The 26,563-nt window shown below is 59.5% G+C and overlaps 1 protein-coding gene across 2 annotated transcripts in view; it reads right to left on the reverse strand.

Annotated features, from left to right (window-relative positions):
- Positions 1-1,298: 1,298 nt before the first annotated feature.
- Positions 1,299-26,563, reverse strand: part of AGPAT4 (1-acylglycerol-3-phosphate O-acyltransferase 4) — an 87,598-nt gene continuing 62,333 nt past the window's right edge. For both annotated transcript variants that reach the window (XM_090280059.1, XM_090280058.1), the window contains exons 3-9: positions 23,645-23,814; positions 12,076-12,237; positions 11,480-11,633; positions 10,056-10,158; positions 8,097-8,172; positions 3,550-3,748; positions 1,299-1,564 (exon numbers count right to left, since the gene is read on the reverse strand). In XM_090280059.1, the coding sequence (XP_090136185.1) occupies positions 1,470-1,564; positions 3,550-3,748; positions 8,097-8,172; positions 10,056-10,158; positions 11,480-11,633; positions 12,076-12,237; positions 23,645-23,814 (959 nt within the window). In that variant the 3' untranslated portion in view covers positions 1,299-1,469. The remainder of the gene's footprint in view (positions 1,565-3,549; positions 3,749-8,096; positions 8,173-10,055; positions 10,159-11,479; positions 11,634-12,075; positions 12,238-23,644; positions 23,815-26,563) is intronic.

Raw genomic sequence — 26,563 nt, forward strand, 5'->3', positions numbered from 1 at the left:
CGGGAGGAAGAAAACGCATGTTTGGGCGCTTTGAGGTAATTTGCGGTCATTTTAGGGAGGAATGTCATGAAAGCAACCTTTAACCTTCCATCAGCTGCTCCAGAGCTTGTCCCCTTTCACAGCTGCTAACTTGGACCAGTGACACCACTGTCCCGGACCCTCAGTGCTGCTGGGCTCTGCTGGTCCGCGTGCGCTGGGTCAGCTGCAGCCCTCGCTCCCGGGTTTGTGACGGACGCGTGAGGACAGGCCTTTAAACACGGCTCGGCCAACCCGTGTGTGCAGTTCCTCCTGTCTCTCTGACCCCGCAGAATGGTCTGTCCTGGCAGCAGGCACGCGGCAGGGAGAGAGGCACCTGGTGTCAGCGCGCATGATCGTCATTGCCTGCGAGACCCCGTGCCACTGCGTCGTGGCCAGAGGATAGTGTCGGTCCCTAACCGCTCTCCCCTGGGAGCCTGGCTGCTTGGCTTTCCTGTTGTGCATTTGGCATCTGTCCGCGGCAGCAGTCTGCAGCAGTCCTGCGTGGGGCCCCCTCTCCAGAGACCAGAGGCCGAGCAGCAGAGCTTCCACGGTGGGAAGTCTGGGCTCCCAGGAGGAAAGTGGCAGCCCAGGGCACCTGGCCCCGGGCTCGCCCCCGCCTGACCCTGCCGAGGAGTGCCGGCGGGGGACCTGCGGCGTCCCGGTGCTGCCGAGGTGAAGGGGATGCAAAGTCAGCTCCGACCGCTCCTGAGGGCCCAGGTTTCAAGATCAGATTATTCAGGGACCTGGGCACGTCTCCAAGGCTCGGGGAGGGAGACTCCATGGCAGGGAGGCTGGGATAACCCAAGCCGCCAGCCACGGGGACCCCGCCGCCTTCGCACCTGGTGGCGGTGCTGGTCTCACGTGCGGCGCAGGGAGCCCGCCCTCCTGGCGAGTCCCAGATCCTGGGCCTAAACACCCGAACCTGTGGCCGACTGCGGAACGAGTCCATGAGCAGGTGGCAGGGAGCAGGGGTCTGTGAGAACACGCACCACAGAGGAGACAAACACTGTCATTTTTTTTTGAGGCATAATTTAGTCGTCTTCCTTCCAGCGCCTTGCACTCTATCCTGGCCCTCGGGGTTACAGAAAACAGCACCAAAGGATGAAAGGGACAGTCCCCGCGCTCCCATCCCTGCCCTCCCCTGCGCCACACACGCCGCGGCGATCACAGGACAAGGCTCGCGCTCCGCCTCACTGCTGTGTTCTTTCTAGGACTCGCCCACACGCACGCACACGCGCTCACACACACACGGAAAGAAAGAACCGGAGCCCACTAAAGCATGTGGGGAAGAAGAGGTTTAAGCATATCCACAGCCCCGTCCGGCGCCGTTGAGACCGGGCCGCCGGCCTCCCCAGCAGGGGCTCTCCCAGCGCCGTCACTGGGCGCCACTGCGGAAGACGGGCAGCGTCCACCGCCTCCCCAAGGTCCCTGTGGGCGGGCCGGGTCCCGAGTCAGTCGTTCTGCTCCCGCTTGCTGTCCGCGTTGCCGTAGGCCGAGCCCTTGTCAATTTCCGTCACGCCGATCATCCATCGCACCCCCACGGAGGCTGCAGCAACCGAAGGGCAGGGCGTTAGAGGAGCCGGGGCACCCCCGCGGGATGCCGAGACCCACGGAAGGCAGCTGTCAGCAGAGAGCTGGCAGACCTGGGGCCTCCGCCCTCCTGGGCCGGGGGCTCGGGTCCCAGTGGACCGAGTGACACTGGGAGGAACAGCAAGGCTGTTCTGTGGGCGGGTCTGACTCCTTGGACACCGGCCGGAGAACAGAACTTGGTGAGCCCTGCCCTCTGCCCGTGGGCTCACGGAATTCCTGCCTCCCGTGCGGTCCCTCGTGGCTTCGGGTGGGTGCTCACGGGGCACCTGCCAGAGCCTGGAGGATGCAGGTGCTCAGACACCTGTTCAGCACCAGCTCATCTCCACACTGATCTGGGGGCACGTAGTCCCTGCTTCCACTGGAAGCCTTTTCTCCGACAGTGGGATCTGGCCCCACAGAGCTGGTGGAGGGGTCTCAGGAGAGCCCCATGTGGCACAGCTCTGCTGCCCAGATGCGGAGGCCCAGTGCCCCTGGGGGGGCCAGGTGTGGCCAGTGGCCCGGTGTAGGGACCCCGCTTCACTCAGCCGCAGCACCCAGCACGCGTGGACGCTACGCACTTAAAAACAGACAGATGGGTAATGACTGGGGTCTCCGAGTCCTGATGCACACGCGTGCAGAGCCACCGCTCTGGCCCGGGAACTCGAGAGGGAGCAGCAGGGACAGGGAGCCCACCAGCCAGCGAGGCCCACGCGTCCCACGGGCCAGTACAAACTGGCGGACGGCAGCCTGGGGCCAAATCTGGACGGACAGGAGCCCTGCGCCACCCCGTGCAGGGGACCTGCTCAGTAGGTACTGGAGGGAACGGAGGCGCTGAGGCGGGGACTCCACTGCCCGAAGCCCTCGGAAGAACAGGGTGCAGCGGGAACCGAGGCAAAGCGCAGTGAGGCTCGGGCTCCCGGGAGGGGGGCCCCTGGGGAGTGTTCAGCCTCTGGGCACTGACACCACATCTGGGCAGCCCCTCGAAGGAGCCACAGCCGTCTCCAGAGGGCGCTGGTGTCTGCACTCACCTTCTGTCACCGCATGGGGGTGGGGCCTCAGCCTGTGTATGGGGGACGGTCAGTCATTAGGGGTTTTCTGCATCCTTATCTTTCTATACTGTTTACATGTAGTTATTTTAATCTTTAAAATGTATCAAGTTTAGGAGAGGCAACGGTAGGTTCCGTTTTTGAAACAGCGGCGGGTTGGTGGGCTTGGTCCGGGAGGGTGGGCGGGGCTGGCGTGCTGTGGAAGGTGGTGGCCGTGAGTCACTGGGAGGGAACAGCACCAGAGGCTCCTTCGTGTGAACGCGTCTGTGCCGCATCTGAGACCGGGAGGCTGGGCCCCGGGGCTCCCAGGAGCTTCGGAGGAGCCGGCTGCTCTGTATCCGGACCCCACAGACCGAGGCCCCCCTCCCGGGAGCCCGAGCCTCACTGCGCTTTGCCTCGGTTCCCGCTGCACCTTATTCTCCTTCCGAGGGCTTCGGGCAGTGGAGTCCCCGCCTCAGCGCCTCCGTTCCCTCCAGTACCTACTGAGCAGGTCCCCTGCGCGGGGGTGGCACCGGGCTCCCGTCCGTCCGGAGTTGGCCCCAGGCTGCCGTCCGCCGGTCTGTACTGACCCGTGGGACGCGTGGGCCTCGCTGGCTGGGGGGCTCCCTGTCCCTGCTGCTCCCTCTCGAGTTCCCAGGCCAGAGCGGTGGCTCTGCACCTGTGTGCGCCAGGACTCGGAGACCCCAGTCATTACCCGTGTGTCCTGGGGACTTGGCTTCCGTGGACAAGGCACCCCACAGGGAGGGCGAGAGGCCGGACCGCCAACGTGAGTCCGGGGCCTGCGGACGTGGGGGATGGGACCCCCGGGCCCGGAATCCAGTCTTCCCCGGTGGTCCGCCCCAGGCTGTGCTATCTGGTCCCCACTCGGCCTGCCCCGCTGCCGCCCGCCCCCCGCCCCCCATCCGTAGCCACTTACCCACGAAGAAGACGAGGACAAAGCTGGCCAGCGTCAGGGAAGACCCGCTGCTGACCATGCTGACCAGGAAGTGGAAGAAGGGGTAGAGCAGCAGCGAGGCCCACAGCAGCCAGTTCAGCAGCGTCCAGGGCCGCCGCGGAGGTACCATGGGCGTCTCGGGGAAGGTGCCCGTCCTGTAGTACTCCTCCTGGAAGGCGTCCTGGGGACAGAGCGGGGACCTCCTCAGACACTGCCCGGGCCCCGCAGGCCCCACCCAGGCCCCGCTTCAGGGGGGGCCCGCTGTGGGCTCCGTGGAACTGGGGGTCGGAGCGCCCACAGAAGGCTCCTGTGGGAACCGAATGGGGCTGTCCCCTTCCCACAGTGACATCTGGAGAGGCGGAGCCAGCCAACTTCCACCCTAGGGTGCTCCTTATTGCCTTCCCATCCTGGGCAGGAGGCCTGGCAGAGACCCAGGCTCCTGGGATCGGCGGGGAAGGAGACAAGACGCGGCCCTGACCCTGACCCTGACCTGGCCCCCAGCCCTCGTGATGTGCAGAACAGAGCGCAGTGGAAACCGGCGCCTTGGACGGGGAGCCTGCAGCACGCAGCCCATTACGCCAGCCCCACTGCGCGGCCGGTGGCCTCCAGCACAGGGCACGGGGCCCAGGCCTTGCGGCCGGGCCTCCCTCCTCCCTCAGGGGTCAGTGGCTGTGCTAAGTGACTGTCGCGAGGGCATGTTGCAGGAACACAGATCTCTGGGTCGGGGCATTCTCATGCCGCCCCTCCGCCCAGGTGTCGTCCCATGACCCAGGAGATGCTGAGCTAATCTTGTCTCCGCCTTCAGCTCTAGGCTGCTAAGGCCACTGGGTCATGGAATCCTGGGAACAGCGAGTTCTGTTGTGTACTCCATCTGCCTCCTTGTTAATGAAGTCTTAAAATGAAGCTGGCCTTGAGGATTAGTGTGTCTACCTTGCTTCCTTGATAGGTGCTAGCTAAACCAGGAGTTACCCCGGCTGTATTTTACATATTAATGCTACTGTAAGAATTCTTTCACTTGTAAAGTTCTCCCGTTGTTGGCTGGAATGTCACACCCCCTGTTCTGGTAGCTTTTGAAATCCTAATAAAAAGAGGATGAGGCTTCCCGCTCTCCGCTGTGGGTCAGAGCGAGCCACAGTCCTCCGCTCGTTACTGGCCAATCATCCTGCCGGCCGGGTTTATCTCAGCGGCCGAGACCGTAATTAACACTACAGGCCAAAACGGTCGGCAGGCTCCTGCTGGGCTGGTCGGAGCGTGTTCTCCTCTGCCGCCCCCTCGGAGACTAAATTCCAGGGGTTCTGCGTGTCCGCATCTAAATGACGCCGAGTGTGCGTGTCGCGTGGGGTGTGCAGGCCCCACAGGAGGCTGGGCGCCATGCCCAGGAGGGAGCCCAGGGCGCACACCCCAAGACAGCCCAGAGCCGCTGCTTTCACCACGAGGGGCTCTCCTGATGCAGCGGCCAACTTCAGGCTACACCCGGGAGGCCCTTGGTGTTAGAAACGCACAGGTGAACTAGGTTGGCCCCGGGGAAAGGCGTTCCGACCTAAGAACGGCGAAACCTGTAGAGGATTTTTATAAAAACATTTGAGCCCAACAGAGGGCGCACCTGGAAGCAAGATCCCCACAGACCGAGGAAAGGCCTGGAGAATGGCGGCCCGTGGCTTCTCCACGTTTGAGCATTTGGATTAAGGAGGGATGGAGGGGAGTCCGTGAGCAAGCAGGGCGGGGACGGGACTGCAGGGCAGGGCGCTTATTTCACAGGTGCCTTAAGCTAGACGCACAGAAGGCGCGGGCAGGCTTGGCTTAGGACGAAGACAGACCTCTGACTATAAGTGGGACGTTTGGGGCGTGACCGCCCACAAGATCCGCCCCATGAGGAATTCACGAATGGGCTGCCCTGTGTTTCTGGGGTTACGGGTTCAGCCTGAGATGGAGTTGATCTGGGAACTGCTTGGGTCCCTGAGGATCACGTGAGGGTGCAGGAGGTTTCCGGAAGCCTGTAGCCCACAGCCAGCAGGGGTCCCACGTGCTGCCAATAGACACTGCATTTCTAATGCTGAGTTTGTCCCACTTAAAGGACAGCCCTGTTCTCAGACATGATGCCTTCCAGTTGGAGAAGCCGTTAAATGGTGCTGGGAGACAGTGGGTTTCTCTTTATTTATGCTCCTGCTTGAACGAAAATACGTCGGCACACCCCTTCTGGTGCCCCCCGCCCCCGCAGTTTGCAGACACCTGTCCATGAAAGGGAAGCGATGATTAGAACGGGACCCCATTTCCGCGGGCTTGGGGGGCACTCGGATTTGGGGCATGTGAAGCCCCAGATCCATCGAGGTTCCCAAGAAAGCAGGGTGGGCCCAGAAGCAACAGCTCTTCCCTCCCGGAGGCGCCGCTGACCACTGGCATTCATGGGTCAGTGACTGAGTCTGAAGGGAAAAGCCAGCCTCATGGGTCTGTCCACAGGGGACAGGCGGCCACCCTGGCCCTCCATGGAGAAAAATGGCCTGGCCCCCAGCCCCTGGCTTTGAGGAATGAGCTGGGAGATGCAGGCAAACCACGTCCTCTTCCAGGCCTTGATTTCCTACTCAACTAGCCTAGGAGCTTTAAACTAGGCAGCTGCATGGGGAACTCCTTCCGAACTGAAGGCGATCATTTAAACGCAAACGTAGTTGAGAGAAAAACAGCCTGAGATTTTATCAAGAAGGAAAGGAGCCCTTTCACTGAAAGTCCGGGGGCTCAGTGCACCTGCCTCAGCACAGGTGGGCTGGCGGAGAACAAACAGGCTCCTGCTAGGACACAGTTGGGCCGATCGGGGACACGCCCCTTTGCTCTGAGGGGTTAGGGGCTGCCCTTCCTGTTGATTTGTGTGGCTCTTTACAAAAGGATTCATCTCTTAGGCCTCTTCTGAGCGCACTTCCCTTTTTGCTAATAGTGACATTTTTTATACCACCTCATACCAGCGGTTTTCAACTCACAGAACATGTACACTAATAACTAAAATTCTGAGTCACACCAAAATATACATTCTATTTTCTGCCAGTCCGACCAGAAAAAGAGGTCTGATTTTGATTCACTCACACCGGACAGCTATTGCTGTGTTGGCTGCTGTCATTTCTATCTGACAGTCCCAGGGAAGCGAGGTCAGCACCCCCGACTACAGTCAGGTGTGGCATGCTTTGAGTTCTGCGGCACACCGGCTGAAAATCCCTGGCCTAAATGATTCAACCGGGGAACGGCAGGAGGAAAACGCTGCCTCGTGAGGACACCGGAGGGGGCAGAATTTATGTTGCATTCCTGCTCGGGCCTGGCCCCGATGACCCGGGACGTGGGTCCTCACACCCCTGGAAGCACGCCTTCCTCAGTTCCACCCCGGTTTCCTGAGAACGGTCTCTGAGCTTGAGGCCCAGGTGTCCACACAGCTAGTGTTCAGGTGACAGGTGAGCTAAGGCCCTGCTTACTAGCTGCAGGCGGAGGCCGGAGAGCTGCGCCCAGGACCAGCCAGAAAAGAGACCCAAGGGGCACGTTCTGGGAGCAGTTTGCCAAAGGCATCGCTGGAAAATCACTCCCTTCGGGAAGACAGAAGCCACGTCCTGCTGAGAGAATTTCAGGGGCTTCCTTCAAAAAACAGCACATTCGCGAGAGCGTCTCTGCTTCATCTGGTGGTGGTGCTTTGGACCCAAATCCTGAAACATTCTCAAGTTCTTACCCCCCAGCCGTGGAGGGCCCGGGATGTCCTGTGTTGGGGACGGGGCAGAAAACACACCACGTGCCAGGCATTCGGGGTTTCCAGAAGCTGGGAAGGGCCATTAGAATGACTGCGTGTGTTTGATTCTAGATAAGGAGCCGGGGTGGGCTTGACGCGTACAGCGGACCAGAACCAGGTGTCCGCTGGGTGGGGAGGCTTGCTCATGAGTGCCCCCCACACCCGGAGGAAGCCAGACCCCCTCCTTCTGCGAGATCAGGCGCTTCCGTGGGATTCGGCTCCCTCTGCCCTGCGCGCGTCTTGGAGCAGAGAGACTAGTGAAAGGAAAGAGAAAGGGGGGGTCCTGGGGAGCTGGGCCACAGACCGGGGTGGGGGAGGCCCGGCAGAGATCGAACCCGGCCAAGGCGGCCTCGTGGGCGCCTTCCTGCTTACGCGGCGATGCTCCGACCACACAGACAGCCGGACTGTGGACGTTGGAGCCACCGAGGTCCTGCGTACCTCTGAAGGGGACACCGTACCCCCAGGAATACGCGGCCTTAGGAGCAGAGGCAGGAAGACCGACAGGGCTGCTGGGGCCATCACCTCCTGTTCTGTCCCCCGTCCCCATAAAATGGTTGCATGCGTTCTGTGACGCCCCTTTAAAACATACTGTGCTGTGTTCTCTTTGCTGTCGCCAAGGGTCAGCCCCGGGATCGTTACGAACTGGGGTACGAGACCCCGCCCCATGGGGAAGGGCTTGCCACGGCCCCCACTCCCAGAAGCCCCACCGTGCGCCCACAGTGCAACCTGAAACGGGTGCTGGGAGCCTGCCGAACCGCCGCGTGGCACTGACCTTCTCCTGGTAGAGCTTGTGGAGCCAGGCGGCACACTGGTCCTCATCCTCTGGGACTTCTTCTAGAGGGATCCGCCTGCGGGGCAGAGAGGAGAGCTAGCAGGAGCCCAGCGCCGGGAACCCGACAGCACCCTGGCTGGCATGGCTCAGTGGATCGAGCGCCGGCCTGTGAACCAAAGGGTCGCCGGTTCGATTCCCAGTCAGGGCACACGCCTCGGTTGTGGGCCAGGCCCCCTTTTGGGGGTGAGAGGCAACCACACAGTGATGTTTCTCTCACTCTCTTTCTCCCTCCCTTCCCCTCTTTAAAAAACTAAAAATAAAAATAACTTTAAAAATAACAGTGCCGCCAACTTCTGGCCTCTCCGCAGGTGGCTGGGTCAGGAGGCTGTGAAGAGGGTAATTCAGCTGCGAGGCAGCGGGGAGCCCACATCCGTACTGGGGACACACAGTCCCAGCCCACGGCAGGACCAAGAGGTCTCTGCCTCCCACTGCCCTCCCTCCCCCTGATGGAGAGGCCCGGCCGAGGGCGCGCTGCCTCCGTCTCCCTGTGAGACAGGCCGCGTGCACAGAATGGGGCTGACGACGTGCTGGTACTTTTCTCTGCCAGGTGATGATTGATGCTGATGGCGAAGTGTCTCCCATCAGTGGTCCCAGAGCCTCTCGGGTAGGGCTGAGGCAGACTTTCTGCAAGGGGTTTGCAGAACACAAGGACATGACGCGTGTCTTGGGGAATGAATGCCCCCGCCAGGATGGGAGAAGCCAGGGGACCCTGCCAGACCCAGCAGCTCGAGACAGCCGTTGGCAGGGGCCAAGGTGCACGCCAGAGGCTGGCCGCAGAGGGTGGATGGGGCAGGGCTCAGCTGCTTCCCTGCCGACTCGGACAGGTGCCCCCAGAGGGGCAGGGACCTGGGAAAGGCCTTGTGGGGGCGAGCGGCTCCGCCAGGCAGCCCGGCCCTGCTCGCCCCCAGCTCCCCAGCTGGATTCCTGCTGGGTGTTGGAGGAACTGGAGGGGCAGCCTCACTTCCCTTCTGGGAGACGCCTCCTTTGGGAAGGTGGGTGCATTTCCTGCCTCCGCACCTTAGGACAAGCGGTAAGGCAGACGAGCCGTAATTACGATGCTTCTTTCCCGCCCGTAAGGGGGAGCCAGAGCTGCTTGGGGGTGAGAGCTGTTTAACGCAGGCTGTCCCACGGGCGCGCCTCTCAGGGGAGGTTCACGCGCCTCCCACAGCCTGGGCTGGGGACCCGCCACTGAGTCTTCCTTGCGCTGGGCTGTGATTTAGCTTCTCTAAGGTCTTAAAAAAAAATCATTGGGACGTCAGACAGTACTGATCATAAAAAAACCAGTCTGAGCCCCGTCACGTGGGCTTTCGTGCGTGGGTCACCATGGCTTTACTGTCTGATGCCACCTTCCAGCTGTTTCCAGGGTCAGACTCATCCCGTGAACCGATGGACAGGCGACGAGAGCTGGTTTGTCTAACGCGGTGTGAGTTGTTTTCAGCAAAGTCATTCCAGCTGGGGCTGTAACACGGACGTGAGATGCTACTCCAGAGTTCTCTCGGCCGCCAGGCCTCCTCGGAAATTGCGTGTGTACTTATCTGTGTGTATTTGTATGTAGCCGGCACATCCTCCAAAAAGGGGCCCATAAAAGAGTCCCTTCGCACTCGGTCTCAAAATGACTGTGAAATACTGACTTCCGTTTGTCCGGCCCGGGCGCCGTGATCAGACAGAACTGATGCAACAGGACCAGGAGGGGACAAAGCTCACGTGAGTGTCACCGCTAGGGGCGTGTGTCTCTCGAGGGCATCATGGGAATGCAGACCGTGAAGATGTTTAATGCAGTACAGGCTGCGGACAGGATGTTCCGTAGGTTTCCCCGGGGGGAGGGCTGTAGGTCATCCGTGATGTGTTCCCCTGGGGGTGGGTCCTGTCTTTTCTGGAAAGGACACGTCCCCCACTCACCTAACGTATAAATCTGCGTGGTATTTCTTTCCATTCAGGACTCCCAGCAGGGTTGGGTTTTCATTGTTTCTGAAATTGAGTGTACAGTCATATACAGCTGAAACTATAAAAAAAATAAAACAAATACAAAGCAGTATATAGCGTGTGAACCCAATTTTGTTTTGCAGATACACACATTGGAAAACGATCGTCAGAGTGCTAGCTGGCTGTCGCGGAGGCCGGGCTGCCGGCTCCTCCTTCGTGCTGGTCTGTCTCGTCCACGTGCTGTGCGGTGAACACGCGTCCCGTTTGGTAGCCAGGGACGCGCACGAGGACCAGTGATGGGAACCGGGGCTGTTACCGAGGCCAGAGGGGTGGCAGGCAGTACTGCCATGTCCCACCTAGACGGACGGCGACAAATGCCCATATTTAAACGTGTCCATAGTGAGATAAATCGACCTGTGGCGTCCTAAGGGTGTGTCTGAGCCTGGGAGCACAAGCTCTCCAGGGAAAATTAAGAGAGCCAGGCACTGGAAGAAGGTACTGGAAATTCGGACAGATGGAACTACAGTCATTTGAAATGTGGCCGAGAAACAAAGAAGAATCTGATTTTCATGCGCTGGGGTGGGCAGTACCACGGAAGGTCACTCGTGGGCCACACCGCAGCATCCGACCCAAATCCCTGAGCACTGGGGGCCCCAGGGGCGCAGGGGAGCCCCGCGGGCCAGGCCAAGGGCAGGGCCGTGTGCACAGAGCCACGTGTGAGGGCTGCGTCTCTGCCCTCCGGGAGGGCGCCCAGCCGTCCCCACACACAGCAGGGCACCCGGAGGCCCTGAGGGAGGCTGGGCTGCCCCAGAGCCCCAACTCTGCCCTTCCGGCCCCTTTGGAGCCGAGGGACAAGGGGCTTTGGGAGGGGGGCTGGTGGCCTGGCGGGAAAAGAACAAAGAATGGCGCTCGGAGCAGGCAGCTGTTGCTGCTGCTTTCTTCCTCACCTACAGCGACTTAGGGCTCCACACTCAGAGGGCCGGCTGCCACCGATGACGAGGCCACAGAGTTCATCATCTGGGGGCGGCTGGTGCCAGCAGATGGGCAGGAAATGCAAACAAAGCCGGGTGCCGGGCCACAGTGGACCCAGGATTCCCCACGGCCCACAGCCATGCAGTACCGGTGCTGAGCAGTGGAGGGCAGTGTTGCCTCAGGCCGAGCGTGAGAGTGTGTGTGTGTGTGTGTGTGTGTGTGTGTGTTCATGCATGCAGGCTGCGGCCACACCTCCTACACCTGGCGCCTGGTCCCTGGAGAACCAGGTGTGTGAAATGGCATCCTTGTCCTCTTCCCCTCCCAGCTGCCACCAGAGAAGCCCTGCCAGGGACCAAGCTGTGCCTATCAGGGGCGCGGGCTGTGTCCTTGCTGCAGTGGGGAGCCCGGGGCCCCGGGATCTTCCTTACCTACATTTCTCAGACTCCTCACGGTGACCGTGAAGCCCTTGGTGCGCGGCAGCAGGTGGTGCTTGAGGCTGGGCAGCCCCTTGGCCCGGGCCACCTGCATGCTGATCTGGTGCTTCTTCTCCGTGAACCGAGTGCCCTCACAGTGGATCAGGAACTGCAGGGGACAGGGCCGGGGTCGGTCACACAGGGTCCCGGGTCACACACGCCCTCCTGTGTCACACACCCAAGTCACACATGTTCCCAGGGGAGCCTCTGGGATGTGGCTGGGGGCGATGGCCTGACAGCTATGCCCGTCCCTGTCCTCATGGTGAACTGGAGGCCGCTGTCCTCTGCTGAGAGCTCAGGCCAGGACACCTGGCTGCCCAGTGTGTGTATGAGTGTGACTAAGTGTGACTAGAGAATTGTAAGTGTGTGCGGTGTGACGACAGCATCCCGGGGATTTCCGTCTGCACCCCTGCGCTCAGGTGGAGGGAGGACAGAGGCGGCGCGTGCATAGTGAGGCAGGTGGCTGGGCCAGCGTGGGGCGTGCTGGGCTGCTGAGGTGGCACGTGGGCTGCCGGGCTCGGGGGTGGCGGCCGCCCTGAGGCCTTACGTACGAAGTACTTCTCGGGGTAATCCCGGAGGTGGAGCAGGCTCTGGGAGACGGTCTTGCGGTCCTGCTCCCACTTGCGCGTGCAGAAGACCATCTCCGTGAAGTACCACATCCAGCCGATGATCGGGACGTAGGCCAGCTCCTTCTTGGCCAGGACCTTGGAGCCCTGAAACAGAGGAGGGGCCCAGGGTGTCAGGGGAAGGGTGATGGGGATCCAACTGGGAAAAGAGCAGTGAACATTCACTCCAAAAGCCTGAGGGGACCGCCCAGAACACAGAGACACAAGCAGCACTCCCTGCCGGTCCGCCGGAGGCCAAGGTTGTGCTAAGCTGGCCTGGGGCAGGATGGGGAGGGTGGGCGTGTGGGTGGGCACCAGGGACAGTCAGGAGCAGTAAGGGTCACGGATGGCCATCAGGCAAGCGTCTCTGGTGACAGCCATCGTTTTTGCTCGCTGAGCCTGTCCTGAGCTGCAGCAGCACTTGACCGAGCTCTTTCCATGACCTGCCTCGGTCCTCAGCCAGCTGCGGGCGCTGCAGGGCCGGCCTTGTGCTCCTGTCGCAGACGAGGGAACAGGGCACCGGGAGTTCAGCTTGGATCAGCATGCAGGGCACACCCCCCCCCCCCCCGCCCACTTTGCCAGCATCTCTCAGAGGCTGTGGCTGGCTGACACAAGGCCTGACGGCTTGGCCCACCGGCAGGCCGGCGCCCTGGGCTGCTGCCTCGGGTCCCTAAGCGGCTGCCCCAGGCTGAGCAGCCTCCCCTGGGCGGGGAAGACCAGGATCCAGGGTGTGCAGGGGGCAGGCAGGGGAGACACAAAAACAGCTTTTTATCTAGTGGACTTGGGTTCTGTGTTTTCACCCTTAATTTTGGAATTGGTCAAGGTGCTCCTTGGAGTAGCCGTCCCAGGTCAATGGCACAGATGACGGAGGTGGTGACGTGGACAGTCAGGGTGACCTGAGCTGTGCTCCTGCTGACAGGGGTCTGGTTGTGCCCCGACCCTACAAGGCCCCGACGTGAGAAGAGTGGTGCTTCTGCACAGCCCTCTCCCCTCTTCCCCGTCACCTGACGACAGTCACAAAGTCCCAGCCTGGCTGAGCACCAGGCCACACCCCCTGACCCACCGTGCAGACGGGAGAAAGGCATGAACAGCCACTGCTCTCTTTACTTTTAAAATGGGGGAAAGAAGGGAAGGGGCTAGTCAAGGAGCTGGTATGAATGACCCCTGGCCACGGACAGCGGGGTGGCGATGGGCTGTGGGAGGGGGGTGGGCTGGGTGGGGGGAGCCATGGGGGAAAAGTGGGACGGCTGTAAGAGAAAAGCAATTAAAAAGAAAGGTCTTCCCCAAGGGGGAAGAAAAAGCAGAAATCTTTCAGGTTTAGCATCTCTGTGTTTTGGTGGCTTTTTGTTTTTTCTCCTATAAATCCAACACGTGAATTCGCTCAAAGAGAACCCCCTAAGGTACCCGTGGGCCAGAGGACTCGTCACGTGTGAGACATCAGCTTTCCTTGCACCGGGCACAGGTGACGCATTTCACATAAATGCTGTTCAATTCTAAGCCGGCGGGAATAGGTCACCCATTTTACAGGTGATGAAACTGAGGCTCAGAGGTGATAAGTCACCTGCCCAGCATCACACAGCTAACAACAGGGAAAGCTGAGATATTAGGCCAGGCGCTCTGTCGGAGGCCAAGGTCTGTGGTAAACGTTAATGAACGTCCCCGGGTCAGATGCTGGGCCACCTACCCAGTAGCCACTGTCCCCTCCTCTTTGATCAGATCCTCCATTTTGTTCTAAAGGCAACATACTCTGGGGTGACCTTGAGTGACGTCAGCCTAGTGTCCCATGGACCCCTTAGCTTAGTGTGGACATCTGACCCAGTTCTGGGCAAGGTGGCTCAGAGGTCTGCTCAGGGGGTGCCAGTGTTCTGGGGCTCCTGGGAAGACTTGGGTCCCTGAGAACAGGAGAGACGGCCGGGAGGCCTACCCAGTTTTTCTGCCATGAACACGGTTGCTGAGATTGTCACAGCTTTGCCGGGCATGTTGCTGAGGCCATTGGGGCCACCACCACGGGAGGCACCTGGCTGCAGCCCCGCAGTCCCCTGAGGTAGGGGACGTCTTCATGGCCAAAGCCACCGAATCAGGTTTGTGACGGATCAAGCTGACAGGGGCCTGAACGAGGACCGGGACAGCCTCAGTCACGTGACTAAAAAAGTCTCTCCGGTCTTCCACTTTTCTCTTTTCCCGTGGGGTTCAAATCCTGAGAGGGTGCACAAATCATTCCGACTCCTGCTTTCTTGTGCCACAAACGAGAAGGAACTGCCTGGCCCTCAAATCCGTGAAAACACGTGGCCTGGGGACTCACCCGTCTCCCCACAAGAGCCATTTAAAAGCCCACCCACTGAGTGTCCACTGGGGGTTTCTGGCCATGGGGTCCCCTCTCCAGCCCCTCAGTCCTCCTCTGTCAGCAGGGATGTCCCCCGTGTGCCTTGTTTCCTTCATCCCTGTCACCTCCCTACTTAGACCCTTCAAGATGAAAACAAAGCAAAAAATTGTCACCAATGAACTCGACTTATCTTCTTGAGAGGTTGAGACTATTTTAAAAAATTACATATACCTGCACTCATTCTAAAAATGATCTGTGGCAATATGAAAGTTATAAAAGATGACCTGCTCCACAGCCAGGAGGGGACCACGTACCCCGAGCGGCAGCCGCTGGGTCTGGGAGGGGAGTGGCCCCTGCTCTACCATCCTGTCTGCTGGGGAAAAGTACCCTCGGATATTTCCTATCCACGGCTCCATCCCACGTGAACCATGTGGGTGTCAGTGGTTGGCCTTCGCTGTCCTGCTAAGAGGCAATGGCAGCTTTGACAGTGATGTGGGACTTAAGTGCAGACCCAAGAAGGTGACCTCAGGGCCCACAGGCCCATCATGGTTTTCCTTCCTTAGACCCTTGGAAACCACTGGAATGCTTCACAGCAGAACCGTTCGATGAATTACAGGACACACGATATGCCGTACGGTGCACAACGTAGCACCCACCACCGGGCAAAGTCAGCACCTGTGGGTCACCTCTGCTCCGCCACCTGGGCTTGTAAGTAAAGTTTTATTGCAATACCGCAGCTTCTCTCACGCATGTATTGCCTCCGGCTGCTTTCACGCGGCAGCGGGTGAGCTGAGTGCTGGTGACAGGCAGTACCATGCGGCTCACTGAGACTGAACTGCGCGTCATCTGAGCTGTTACAGATGACGTTGTCAGCCCTTGTCTTAGAGCCACTGAGATGTGTTTCCTACAGACGTTTAATGGCTGGAGAAATGCTTGTTACGTAATACTGCCTTTTTAGAAGACCTGGAATCAAAGCGGAGTCTACACAGCCTGATGGGAAACAAGAGTAAAACAGAGAAAAAAACGGGAGCGATTGCTGGGTGGTCAGAGTAGGAGTGATTTCTAAAGTTAATTAGGTTTTCCTGGTTTTGATCAGGAAGAGACTTCGCTGTGTCCCTCTCACGGGGTCACTTTTAAGACGTGGTTGACGTCAGCGTGTTTTTTCTTAGGGACCCTAAGTGAGGCTCTGGATCACCAAAGTGAGGATCAGAAGGGACACGGGCGCATTTCTGCTTTTCTGTTGAATTAATACACCTTTCAACCTTGAACTTGGGGAGGCGCCCATTAGGCCCAGGCCTTGATGCTGATTATGTGCCCTTGGCACACGAAAGTTTTTAAATATGAAAGCTCCCAAATCAAAGAAATGCTGCTGGGTTTCCTCTCCTCTGCAGGGACAACAGGACCTCGTGACAAGCTTCAGAATCAGACGGTCCTGGTTTCAATCAGGCTCTGCCACGGCCCCGCTGCGTGACCTTGGTTACGACACTTAACCTTCCTGAGCCTCAGTAGTCTTTGCAGCTGTATTATGAGGAAAATAATACCTCAACGCGCTGCTGTAAAGATTTGATGGCGTACGGAAACACGCAAAAGCACAGAGCCGAGAGTCTGACACATGGGAGTTAAGTAACGTGCAGCTGTTGTTACCTCTGGAGTAGGCGCATGGCGGAGTCTTCCTGAATGCAGCCCACTTCCCCGTCACGCTTCAACATGCAGTAATAACGAGAAACTGCACTGATCACAAACCCTGAGGCGGGCTCCTCCAGCCAACTGGTCAACCCGCAGGCAGAAACCACACGCTGCTAGAAAGAACCGCTTTAAGAATATACGGAGATCCCGTGCATTCCGACCCGAGACTGCATGGCTCTCGTCTCTGGGAGAAAAAGGGGTGGAACCAGGACTTGCCAGGGAAGGACTGCCCTAATAGGGCCGCCTGCCAGCAGGCACGATGGAACTATGAGGTGTTGATGGTGAGTTGGTAACATGGTTGGAACTGGCAGGGCATCCCGTTCAGTCCCCGTCCCATGACACCCCCACCTCCTCTGACTACTCCAGAGGGACCGCAGGGAACACAGTCAGGGGCGGAGACCAGTCAGCGAGACAACCCTGAGTCAAGATGCTGTTTACTTCCCAACAGATAGAGCATTCCCGAAGGTTTACCAGTACGGTCATGAGTTAGTCACTTGGGTTCACCCAGTTTATTTATTTCTACTAAATACATAAAATATCTGAATGGGGTGTCTTAAGTGAATCTTTGAAGACAGGTGAGACTTTAATAAAAAGCAGGCTGAAACATCCACACGTTACCTTGGAATGTCTCCTTGACTGGGAGCTAGAGAGACAGTCACAGATGCTAACGCTTGCTGGAGACCAGCCAGCTGTCTTTGGGGACCAGCAAGTCACTCACAGCTCAGCCTCTGTTTGGATGTGTGATGTGTGAACCGCAAAACAGTTCCATCTGGGCAACAGATATTAATTAGATACCTCCCTTGTGCCAGGCATGTGCCAGGTGCTGGGCGCACAGAGATGGATATGACTATCCATGGCTTCGAGGTGCTCGAAGTATAGTAGGAAGAGAAAAGCAGAAAGCCAGCCATGTCTGTGTCACTGCTCTGCCACTAAGCTCTGTGACTGAGTGGCTGAACAGACACACCCGCCAGCAGGAGGAGGGCACAGGAAGGGAAGGCTGAGGCTGGCGCTGGTAGCCCTTCTCTGGAGTAAAATGCAGGAGATGAGCGTGGAGCTCAGAATAACCAGCCAGGGGCGTGTGTGCGCGCCAGGAGGTGGCAGACTCCATTGGTGCCGACGAGGGTGACACCAGTGTGGCCCAGCTCTGCATACACTGCACCCCTCCTCTTGCGTTCATTCCCCCCACGCGGATGCTAAAGGAGAAAATGCTGGAGACCTGACACCACCCGACAAATCTCAGGAGCAGGAAACAAAATGAACGCTGCGCCACAGTCAGTCACAGCCACGGGGAACGCGTGCCACAGACGTGCCACAGAACGCCCAGAGAATCCATCGCTCACGGACTGGAAATAAGTGCGTGTCACGGGTGGACGCTGAGCCGGACACGCCGGGCGCTTGGGCTCTGGCTAATGGCTCGCCACCGGCCCACGCCCTCCTGTGTGCAGATGCGAACGCGCTCCGTATGGGTGGGTGGGGCCGGACGGCAGGTCTCAGGTCCCTGGGTCAGGGCTCCAGGACGAAGTGGCCGAGACAGGCGCTCCCTGCAAGGCCCTGCCCCCCGTCCCCGGTCACAGGCCCTCATGACCCCTTCTATTCCGAATGGCCAGTCCGAGGCCTTCCTGGGGAGGCCCAGGATGAGGGCGACCGAGCAGAAGGCCTGCCAGGACGGGGTGGGGGTGCAGGGCTCCCCGAGTGCAGAGGGTAACGGGAGGGCGTTCCTGGCCCAGCACCTTCTTGACAGTGGGACTCTAATAAACAGTGATGACAGCACAGGCCGAGGGGACAGAGGACGGTGTGCCGAGGAGGGGACGCCGGTGGCACTGGTGGCATTGCCCGCGTGCGGCAGGGCAGGGTGTGGGAAGAGGAGGGAGGGGGCCAGCGTGTCGCTGCCGTCAGCGAGCCCGGATGGCGACCCACCAGGCTGCGTGGTGACGGCACCGCCAGGAGTCCGGTCGGGAAACAGCAGCCTCCGAACGTCCGACTCGGGACAGCGCTTTTCAAATCAGGGCCGTGCTCACCGGCCCAGTTACGAGCTCAGGGACCCCCGCACTGCCCGGGTGAGCTGCTGCCTTCCCTCCTGGGCCGCAGGTTCCCTGGCTGCCGGGCTCTCACCTCGTCGCCTCTCCTTCGGGTTCCTCATCTGCATAATCCCAGTCACAGCCCGCCAGGCCCAACTGATGAATGTTTAGAGGCAAAAGTGGCGCCCCTGCCTTCTCGCAGGGCTTTGGGGTGCCCGGGGGATAGAGCTGCTCGGCGGGTGAGGGAGGGGACAGGGCAGAGGCCGCCGTTGCCAAAGTCACCCTGACAGCTGACGGAAACGTGGCTGCAGGTGTATCCGTGGCCAATAAAAACAAACCACTCCACATCTAGAAACTTCTAACCGCTCGCGAGCCAGAGAGAATTTGACAAGCGCATGTGAGGCCCCCGTGGTGACGCTGACACAGCATTGGTTTGTATGCACGCAAACGGGGGGACCCAGGGCCAGAGCCGCCGGGTGGGCCCCGTGAGCTGGACCTGCGATCTCTCGGCTGTCCCCCACTCCTGTCCCACTACAGGAACCATAAACAAAGGGAGACCAGTCCCGTGGGGCCAAGGAGCTGAACACTTACTCACACCTGCTTTGCAGTAGGCATTTTACTTACAGTCGTTAAACCCTGAGATACAGTCATTAAACCCGCAGGGCACCGTGAAACGGGATTATTAACTGAGGTCGGTAAAGCCAGGTAACCTCCCAGGGTCACAAAGCCAGTAAACACGGGAGACGGGGTTCAAGGTCACACCTGAGCCACTGTTTTTTGTGTTTTGTGTGTTTACTTCTTGACACATCTCTCTCCCTGCCGCCCCTGTCCGTGAACTGTTCTGGAGTAAGGAGAGGGGGAAAAGCAGTCGACTGATATCTGAACACAGAACACATAGGTTCATCTTTCCAAGTACTAAGTTTTTGCTGAGTGTTAGATGTTCAGAAACGGCATACAAGAACCCTACATTTGGGGGGAACGGTAACAGCTGATGGAGGTCCGGCCCTTACAAACTGGTCGGCACTGACATTTCTCCTGCGGAAAACTTTTAGTTAGAAAACCGATCTTTTTATAATTCCACTTGAAGAAATGCTGGTTTTCAGATATGTGGGTCTTCCCCATAAAGACCCACATTCCAGGTGAACGCCTAGAAGCACCCTGACAAAATTAAACCGGGACACCGGCAGCTGGGGCTTGGTGGGTATTTTGGCTCCTGAGCGACTTTCTAAAAGGGTCTCGGGGCACGGCTGGGCGTCCCCACAGCCGTGCCGGCCACCGCCTCTGCCCAGGCGAGGACAGCGACGCAGCAGCAGGGAGGCCCAGCCGCACGTCTGACTTGGTTCAGGAAGTCCAAGGCCACCCCACTGCCGCCCTGACTCACAGAGCTGGAGGCCAGTGAACTGAGACTACGCACACGTGAGGGAGGTGCCCGGGGGCGGGGGGGGGGGGTTTGTGCACGTGGTCGGACCCACATGGGGAAGAGCCACGAGCACAGCTAGGACCCTGGGAATGGGCCACACCCTCCCTGATGGGCATGGTGGCCCTCCCCGCCCCTCCTGCCCCATCCCTGGACTCATAATTATCCCTCATAGGTCATCCTTATCAGGTCCCTCGATCATCCACCCCCTCCTAAAATCATACCCACTCTTCAAGGCCATTCCATGTCCTCACCTACTGGAAGGCTTCCCTGTCCTTGGGGGCCCATGTCAGCGTGGGAAGAAGCCCCCAAAGGCTGTGCCAGTTGCTAACATGCTGAAATTCTTCCCCATGGGTCGGTAAACAGAACTGCCCCGGGCACCAAAATTTGTTCCTTAATATTCCTTCCGCCCACCCCAGTTCCTCCCCTGGGGTGACACTCAGACAACGGGGGACCCCCCGCCCACTCACACCCTGCTGCCCCAAGAGAACGCACTCCACCTCCACTCTCACCCTCAGCAGCCCGGGCTGTGCGGTGGGTGGCACACCCTTGTCCGCTGTCCTCTGCGGACACTCTAGTGTCCTTGACGGAGAGCACTGTGGCTTCCGGTCCCTCACGGTGGCCCACAGCACCCAGCCCGGGGCCTGCTCCGGGGGACACCCACAGGTCGCCCTGGTTGGAGAAATACCCTGAGGATTTACGATTGCCATAGTCATCGGTCCTCCTGTGCGGAGGGCAGCCCGGAGCCTAGGACGTCCCCCAGGGGCCTCTGCCGAGGACAGTCATCCTGCTCGCCTCTTCCTACTTCTCCCAGGACAAAGAAACGCAGCACAAGTGCCATCGGTCTCCAGGCGGAGCCGGGGCGGATCCCCTGATGATACTTCTCAGGCGGGAAACGTGCCGGCCCCCGACCGCCTGTGGCGTGATGGGCAGGCGGCCCCACGCTGGCCCCGGGAGCCTGCGTCCTGGTGCTCCTGCCCGTGGGCTCCTGGGCTCCGATCTCACCAGGAGAATATGCCCAGTTCGGTTACACAAAGGCTGTGACCCCAGGTGCTTCCTCCTCTCTCTCCTGCGTCCCTCACCCTGGGGGAAGTCAGGCCAGGCAGCAACCCCGAGAAGAGGCCCAGGGGAGGGAGCCGGCCCAGGAACAGACACAGGGAGCGTCAGCAGGCAGCTCGGAGGCAGAGCTCCCCGACCCCAGAACAAGCCTGGGGCCGAGACCCCCACCGAGCTGCGCCTGGATCCAGACCGGCACTGCGGCTTGTCATGCTGCCATACAGAACGAATCCATGTGGCTTCCCTAAGGAATGATGGGAACAGGCCAGGTGGCCCCGGGTAAACCAAGCCACACCCACCCAGCAGATAAATACCCACAAGAGTAGCTGCTATTCTGGAATGTTCCCCGGGCCTGGCGCCACTCAGAGACCCAGAAAACGTGATCTTAAGTAACCTTCCAGGGCCACATGCCCACGTTCCTGGGGCGGAAAGGTCAACAGGGGCAAGCAGTGTCAGCAGTCCTGGCCTAGCACACGCACAGGCCGGTGAGCTCTGCCATTTGGTGGCACGCCTGCCACCATCCTCACGTCATACTCAGCCCAGACAGGAAAGATCCAGACCAGAGCCTGCGGGGCCGTGAGGGCCCTGAGACGCCTACAGGAGGTCCCGCCCCCACCCACGTCTGTGAATGTCACTTGCTGCAGGTAACCCTCTTCTCCCCGGGCTGCTACATGCCAAGGAGAAAAATGCCCCGTCAGGAGCTTGCTTCCCATCTCTTCTCGAAGAGCAAGCCCTTCTGACTGCGGAGGTTCTCAGTGTCACGCGTTATTTTTATAAGGAGATGACCCAGGTGACTTGTGTGAAGGTCGTTTGAGGCAGAAGGCACTGCTGAATGGTGAATCTGATAAGATGCCATTTCCATTCCGTTCAAGGGTGGCAGGCTGAATGGCTCACGGTGGAAAGAGGCCACCCCCTCCGACCAGACCTCAGCCGCATTGGGAGACACACAGATGGCAAACTGCCCCCCTGATGCAGGGAGGACATGCCTCTGGGAAAGCAGAGCCGGCAGCTTCCCCCTGAACTGCCCAGCCCCCCACAAGGTCCCCATGCATGCCCTCCCTCTGCCTCTCCCCGTGGTGCCCGTTGCCACTCTGCACCCCGCTTCACCAGAATTTGTGGGGCCCCAGCCCAGGCTATCGGTCCAGTGCTTGAGGACAGAGGAAAGTGGCCGCACGTGGCCCCTCCCCACCAGCCCCATAGTTCTGGCGGTTTTGAGGGGCTCCCCAATTCCAGGGAGCAGGGAGAGATGTGCCATCCTGGCCAAAGGGCTGAGGCCTGCCTCTGTCACCCCTGGGCAGAGTCTCCACAAACTCCTAATCACCTAAGAACGGTCTCCAGGTACAGCGGCCATGTTCGCACGCCTTTTACATGAGGCCTTAGTTGTTTGGTCTTTAAGAGTAAGAAACAAAAATTCTATCACCACGGTCTTCCTTCAGGAAGTCAGGCTGTTGTACAGAGACAGGTAGTTACTAGAATGCTTGGTTCTGCTCCCAGGGAGGTACTTGTGCCCAGCCACGCACACAGATTCCAAGGCAGGACCGGAATGATGACCAGAAAACCCGAGGAGCAGACGGGACAGGAGGGCTGGTTGCCTCCGGGAAGTCCTTTCCACCAGGTCACCCCCAGGTAACCCGGGTGTCTAGGAGCCGTGGGGCAGCCACCAAGACTCAACACACTGCTGCGTCTCTTGAAAAACTGCCGAGGACCTCCGTGGCCTTTCGGTAGCTTAATAGCATAATAATGACCATCATCTGTCCTACAGACAGTAATGGCATGTGTTCTGTTGAAAATGTCCTTCTCTCTCCTTTTGCTCCATATTGAAAAAAATACACTAGTGTTAGAAGCACATATAAGATGTGTCCCAAGGATATCTCATCCTCCTTAGCCAAGGGTCTTCCCAGGCAGGCAGAGGCAAAGAGGCCCCCAAGTGCTGCTGCCGACTCTGAGGCTCTCAGGCACCTCGGGGACCGACACAGGGCTCCTGACCCTCTGCTTTTCTGGTCTCCAGTTTTCTACACTCCCAACACTGCTTCTGTCTATCTGGGCCACCAAAAACCCGTGTGACATGAGCAGCCCTCCTATCTGTCCCCCACGTTCTGGGACCTACTGTCACAGCCTTTCGGAGCCCCGGGCCCAGCCACGTGTGACTCCTGTCAGCACCACCGATCCCCACGGGTGACCCAATTCAGTCATCCAACACAGGCTCTGTCGCTAACGTGTTGAGGACGACAAATGCCAACTCAGGAGACCCAGACCCCAAGGCGAGCAGGAAGTCACGCCAGTTGGAGAAAAACAGTTTCCTATTTATTCTGAATTCGGCAGTTCAAACTCTCTCGCTCGGGGAATCAACTTTCTAAAGCCCCGAAGATGAAAATTCCGAGGCCAATGCTGCCTATTGGCTGGGAACCAGAACACGGGGATTAAGAATATGAAGTAGCATCAAACAAGATGAGTTCAAACGCAAATCTGCTGAAGAGCCGGGGGATCCTGAGCAGGTAGGTTGTTTAAACTCAGCTTTTTAAAAAGGTGGGGTGTGCCCTGGCTGGTGGCTCCGTCGGTGGGAGCGCTGTCCTGTGGGTTTCTGACCCCTGGTCAGGGCACATACGGGAGGCAACCAGCTGATATTTCTCTCTCACATCATTGTTTTTTTTTCTCTTGCTCTCTTTAAAAATCATTAAACATATCCTCAGGTCAGAATGAAAAAGTAAAAAATAATGGAAGAGGTAGGGTGTGCATTGCCTGCTAATAAACGTGCCTGTGAGCATTAAATAAATAGGCTGCGTAGAATACTGACTAGCACACAGTCACTCCTGAATAGACGCGTATTAGTATTGTCCGTAGGAAGATACTTACCTTCATTCCAAGCGGGAGGGAAAGACAGCTGGTTAAAAGCACCTGAGCGAGCAGAAACCCCGCCCAAGCCTCTGCAGATCCCGAGTGACCGAGAGTAGAAGGCTCGTTACGGGGTGAGCAAGAGAAACACGGGCCAGCAGGGCGGACGGGCGTCCCACTTACCCCCAAAACCCCGAAGCGCTCGGCCAGGCTCCAGCCGCAGAGAAAGTCAATCTCAAACTTGTGGTTCAGCACCACAATGGCATTCTCCTTCCCAAACTTGGGGTAGGCCCGGGGGTCCGTGTGGATGATGCAGTCCGTGCCCGACCACCACTCCAGCAGCATGACCAGCTCTGCAACAGAGCACAGCAGACACACGTTTACTGCGCGCCCTCCGGGACCCGGGCCGCTCTGCCGGGCCGCGCGCCTCCGAGGGGCAAAGGTTGGGTCGTTCCAGCCCAGTCCCCAGTTCCACACGGGGTCCTGCAGCACACGGACGACGCCACTCCAGTCTGCAGGGAAGGAGGGGAGCTTTGAGAAGACAAGTGACTGCATTTCTTGATGAAGGGCCTTGGGGAAAAATAAATCGACAGCTGGGATCCGTCAGGACTCCGCGCCCTGTGTTTACAGAGGCTGAAGGGCGGCACGAGATGATCTACGGGATTCTTAATACCCTGGGAAGTGACGAATTGGGACGTTTATAAACCCCATCATAGCACACAGAGGACCCAGCTTTCCCCTCCTTTTCGCAACACCCGGGGCACCAGGACGCACTACACGCTCTGCCGTGAGAAGCCAGAAGCCCCAGCGCCTGGGGCGTGAGGCCCGGTTCGAGCCGCTACACCTGGGCCTGCGCGGAAGGACGAAAAGGGTATTCCTAGGTGCTGGTCAAGATAACAAAGTCTTCTTTCCAGGCCAGCAGGACCGATGTGACTGTACGCAGTGAACGATGAATTCCCACCCAGGCAGCCTCCAGAGGAGCCTCCGCCCAGAAATGGTCCCGAAAAACAGATGGTTGAAAGGACAGGTGCATACAGGGCAGCTGGGAAATGAGCAGGAGTTTGGCAGGCGGGCGGGCGGGCGGGAGCCCTCTGCAAAGGCTGTCCTTCGTTTTTACCACTGGCTAGGGGGGTACACACTTAGCAGAGGGTTCACTCCCTCCTCACCCCCTAAACACACACATGCGCGCACACACACACACGCAGGTGTGGCCCTGACTCCGGCCAAGCCTCATGTCTTAAAGGCTTGAGTGGCTGCCTTTGCAAACCCTTCCCCTTGAGGCGGAAGACGGGTGCTTTTGGACCGGGCGCCAGAACTCTCTGGAAGGCCTTGCAGTCCAGTTTCTCAGCAGGGAGCGCTGTGGGACTTAGGACAATGCAGCTCGCTGTGCCCAGCGTCCTGATGTTTAGAACGGGTTTGCCTCACGGAGTTCTGAGGGTCACGGCGCAGAACGCAGGGCGGGCACGTCCCCGGCGCAGGCAGGCAGTCGGGGTCCAGCGGAACCATTAAAACAACCAAAACGCGGCCCTTCCGGGACAAGGTCAGAGCCGCCTGTTCCTTGGAGCTGACAGGATGCCGAGCCCCAAGTCGGCTGTGACACAGGCAGTGACATGGACGGGACCTGGAAGTGGGGAGTCCAGCAGCAGGGACCCATGTCTGGGGGGGCTGGAGCACAGCCGTGTCCCGGCAGGTCCCTGCCCAGGAAGTCCACTGTGGCAGGCGGCTGGATGTGGCCGCGGCAGGGTTAGCAGCCGCCAGGGGGAGAGAGCCCCGGACACAGAGCCAGTGCTGAGCTCCACGCTCCGGCCCCCGGGCCTGGGCCTGCTGTGCACCCCGAAGATCTGGGGGGCCAAGGAGATTGCCCCCCTGAGGCCGCGTCACCGGGGCGCTCCTGGGGGTCCTAACGTCCTTGAGAGAGAAGGGGCCAAGGGGAGAAGAACGCAGCCCCGGGGCGTGAAGGCCCCTGACCACCACAGCCCTGGGGAATTCAGGTGACCCCAACGTTTGCTCTGATCATCTGGGACTGCTGACCTCCCGGTGGGGCTGGTTTGATCTGCTGGGCCCCGCCTGGTCAGGGGCCGGGGGCGGGACTGCACGGGTGGGGGGCTCTGCCTGCCACCCGCCTCTCTGGGGTGCGAGTGGGCAGGGGGTCCACATGGGACAGATGACGCTGCAGAGGAGGGGGCGTGGGCCCGGGCCGCCGCCCTCCCGTGTGCCCTGCCTGCCTGTGCGCACATTTCCACGTTTGTTTGTTTAGAGTCAGATTCTACTGGTGGCCAGGAGGGGACCTAGTTCCCTGAGCCAAGCAGGGGGCTGGGGGGCATCCTCCCCCTTCTCAGCTGCCCCTCCCCCAACCAAGAGTGCCCGCGCCTTAGGCCTGGAGCCGTGGCCTCGCCTCTGGTCTCCCAGGGTAGGGCGTGGTGCCAGCAGGCCTGGGCGCCTCTGGGACCTCAGGGGACACCGCAGTGGCCCAGCCCCAAGCCTCCTGGTCCCAGGGCACCCCTCTGCGTCCTCACCACACCCTCAGGCTGCCTGGGCTCACAGGTCACCCAGGTCCCCACTTCAGCCACCTTTCAATGCCCGTCCCAGTCCTCGTGAACATTCCCAGGTGACCATAAAGGAAGAGTGGACTGATGCCCCGTTTTATGCACACACTCCCCCGGCCCCACTGTGCCACCTCATTCCGACCCCAGAGCAAATCTAGATGGACGCATCAGTACGTGTTCGAGGCAGAGGGGGGAGCAGATGTGCGGGGCCTCTGAGAGGGAGCAGGGACCCCGGAGAGAGGGAGCAGCGGCCCCTCTCCCCACAGAGACCTGAAATCTCAGCGTTTCAAAAGGAGGCAGAGCCCTCCCTCTGGGCCCCACCCAGTCTCTGATCTGGCAAATTCGATCACAGAAACCAGTTCCCCCTCCCCACCCCTCCCCTCCCCACAGCCCGGATACCTAGTTTATCGGTTCCCTCCGCCCAGTCCCGCTGGCCCAGGTGCACACTGACTCCGGGCCCCTGGGACGCAGGGACCGGTTCCGAGGCGTGGAGTGAGCCCGTCGTCACAGACAGGGTTAGTGGCCAGGGTCTCTCCGGTACAACGCAGCAACCCTG

Source organism: Furipterus horrens, unplaced genomic scaffold, assembly GCF_987537825.1.
Source record: "Furipterus horrens unplaced genomic scaffold, mFurHor1.1.pri manual_scaffold_6, whole genome shotgun sequence".
In the NCBI taxonomy this organism is placed as follows: Eukaryota; Metazoa; Chordata; class Mammalia; order Chiroptera; family Furipteridae; genus Furipterus; species Furipterus horrens.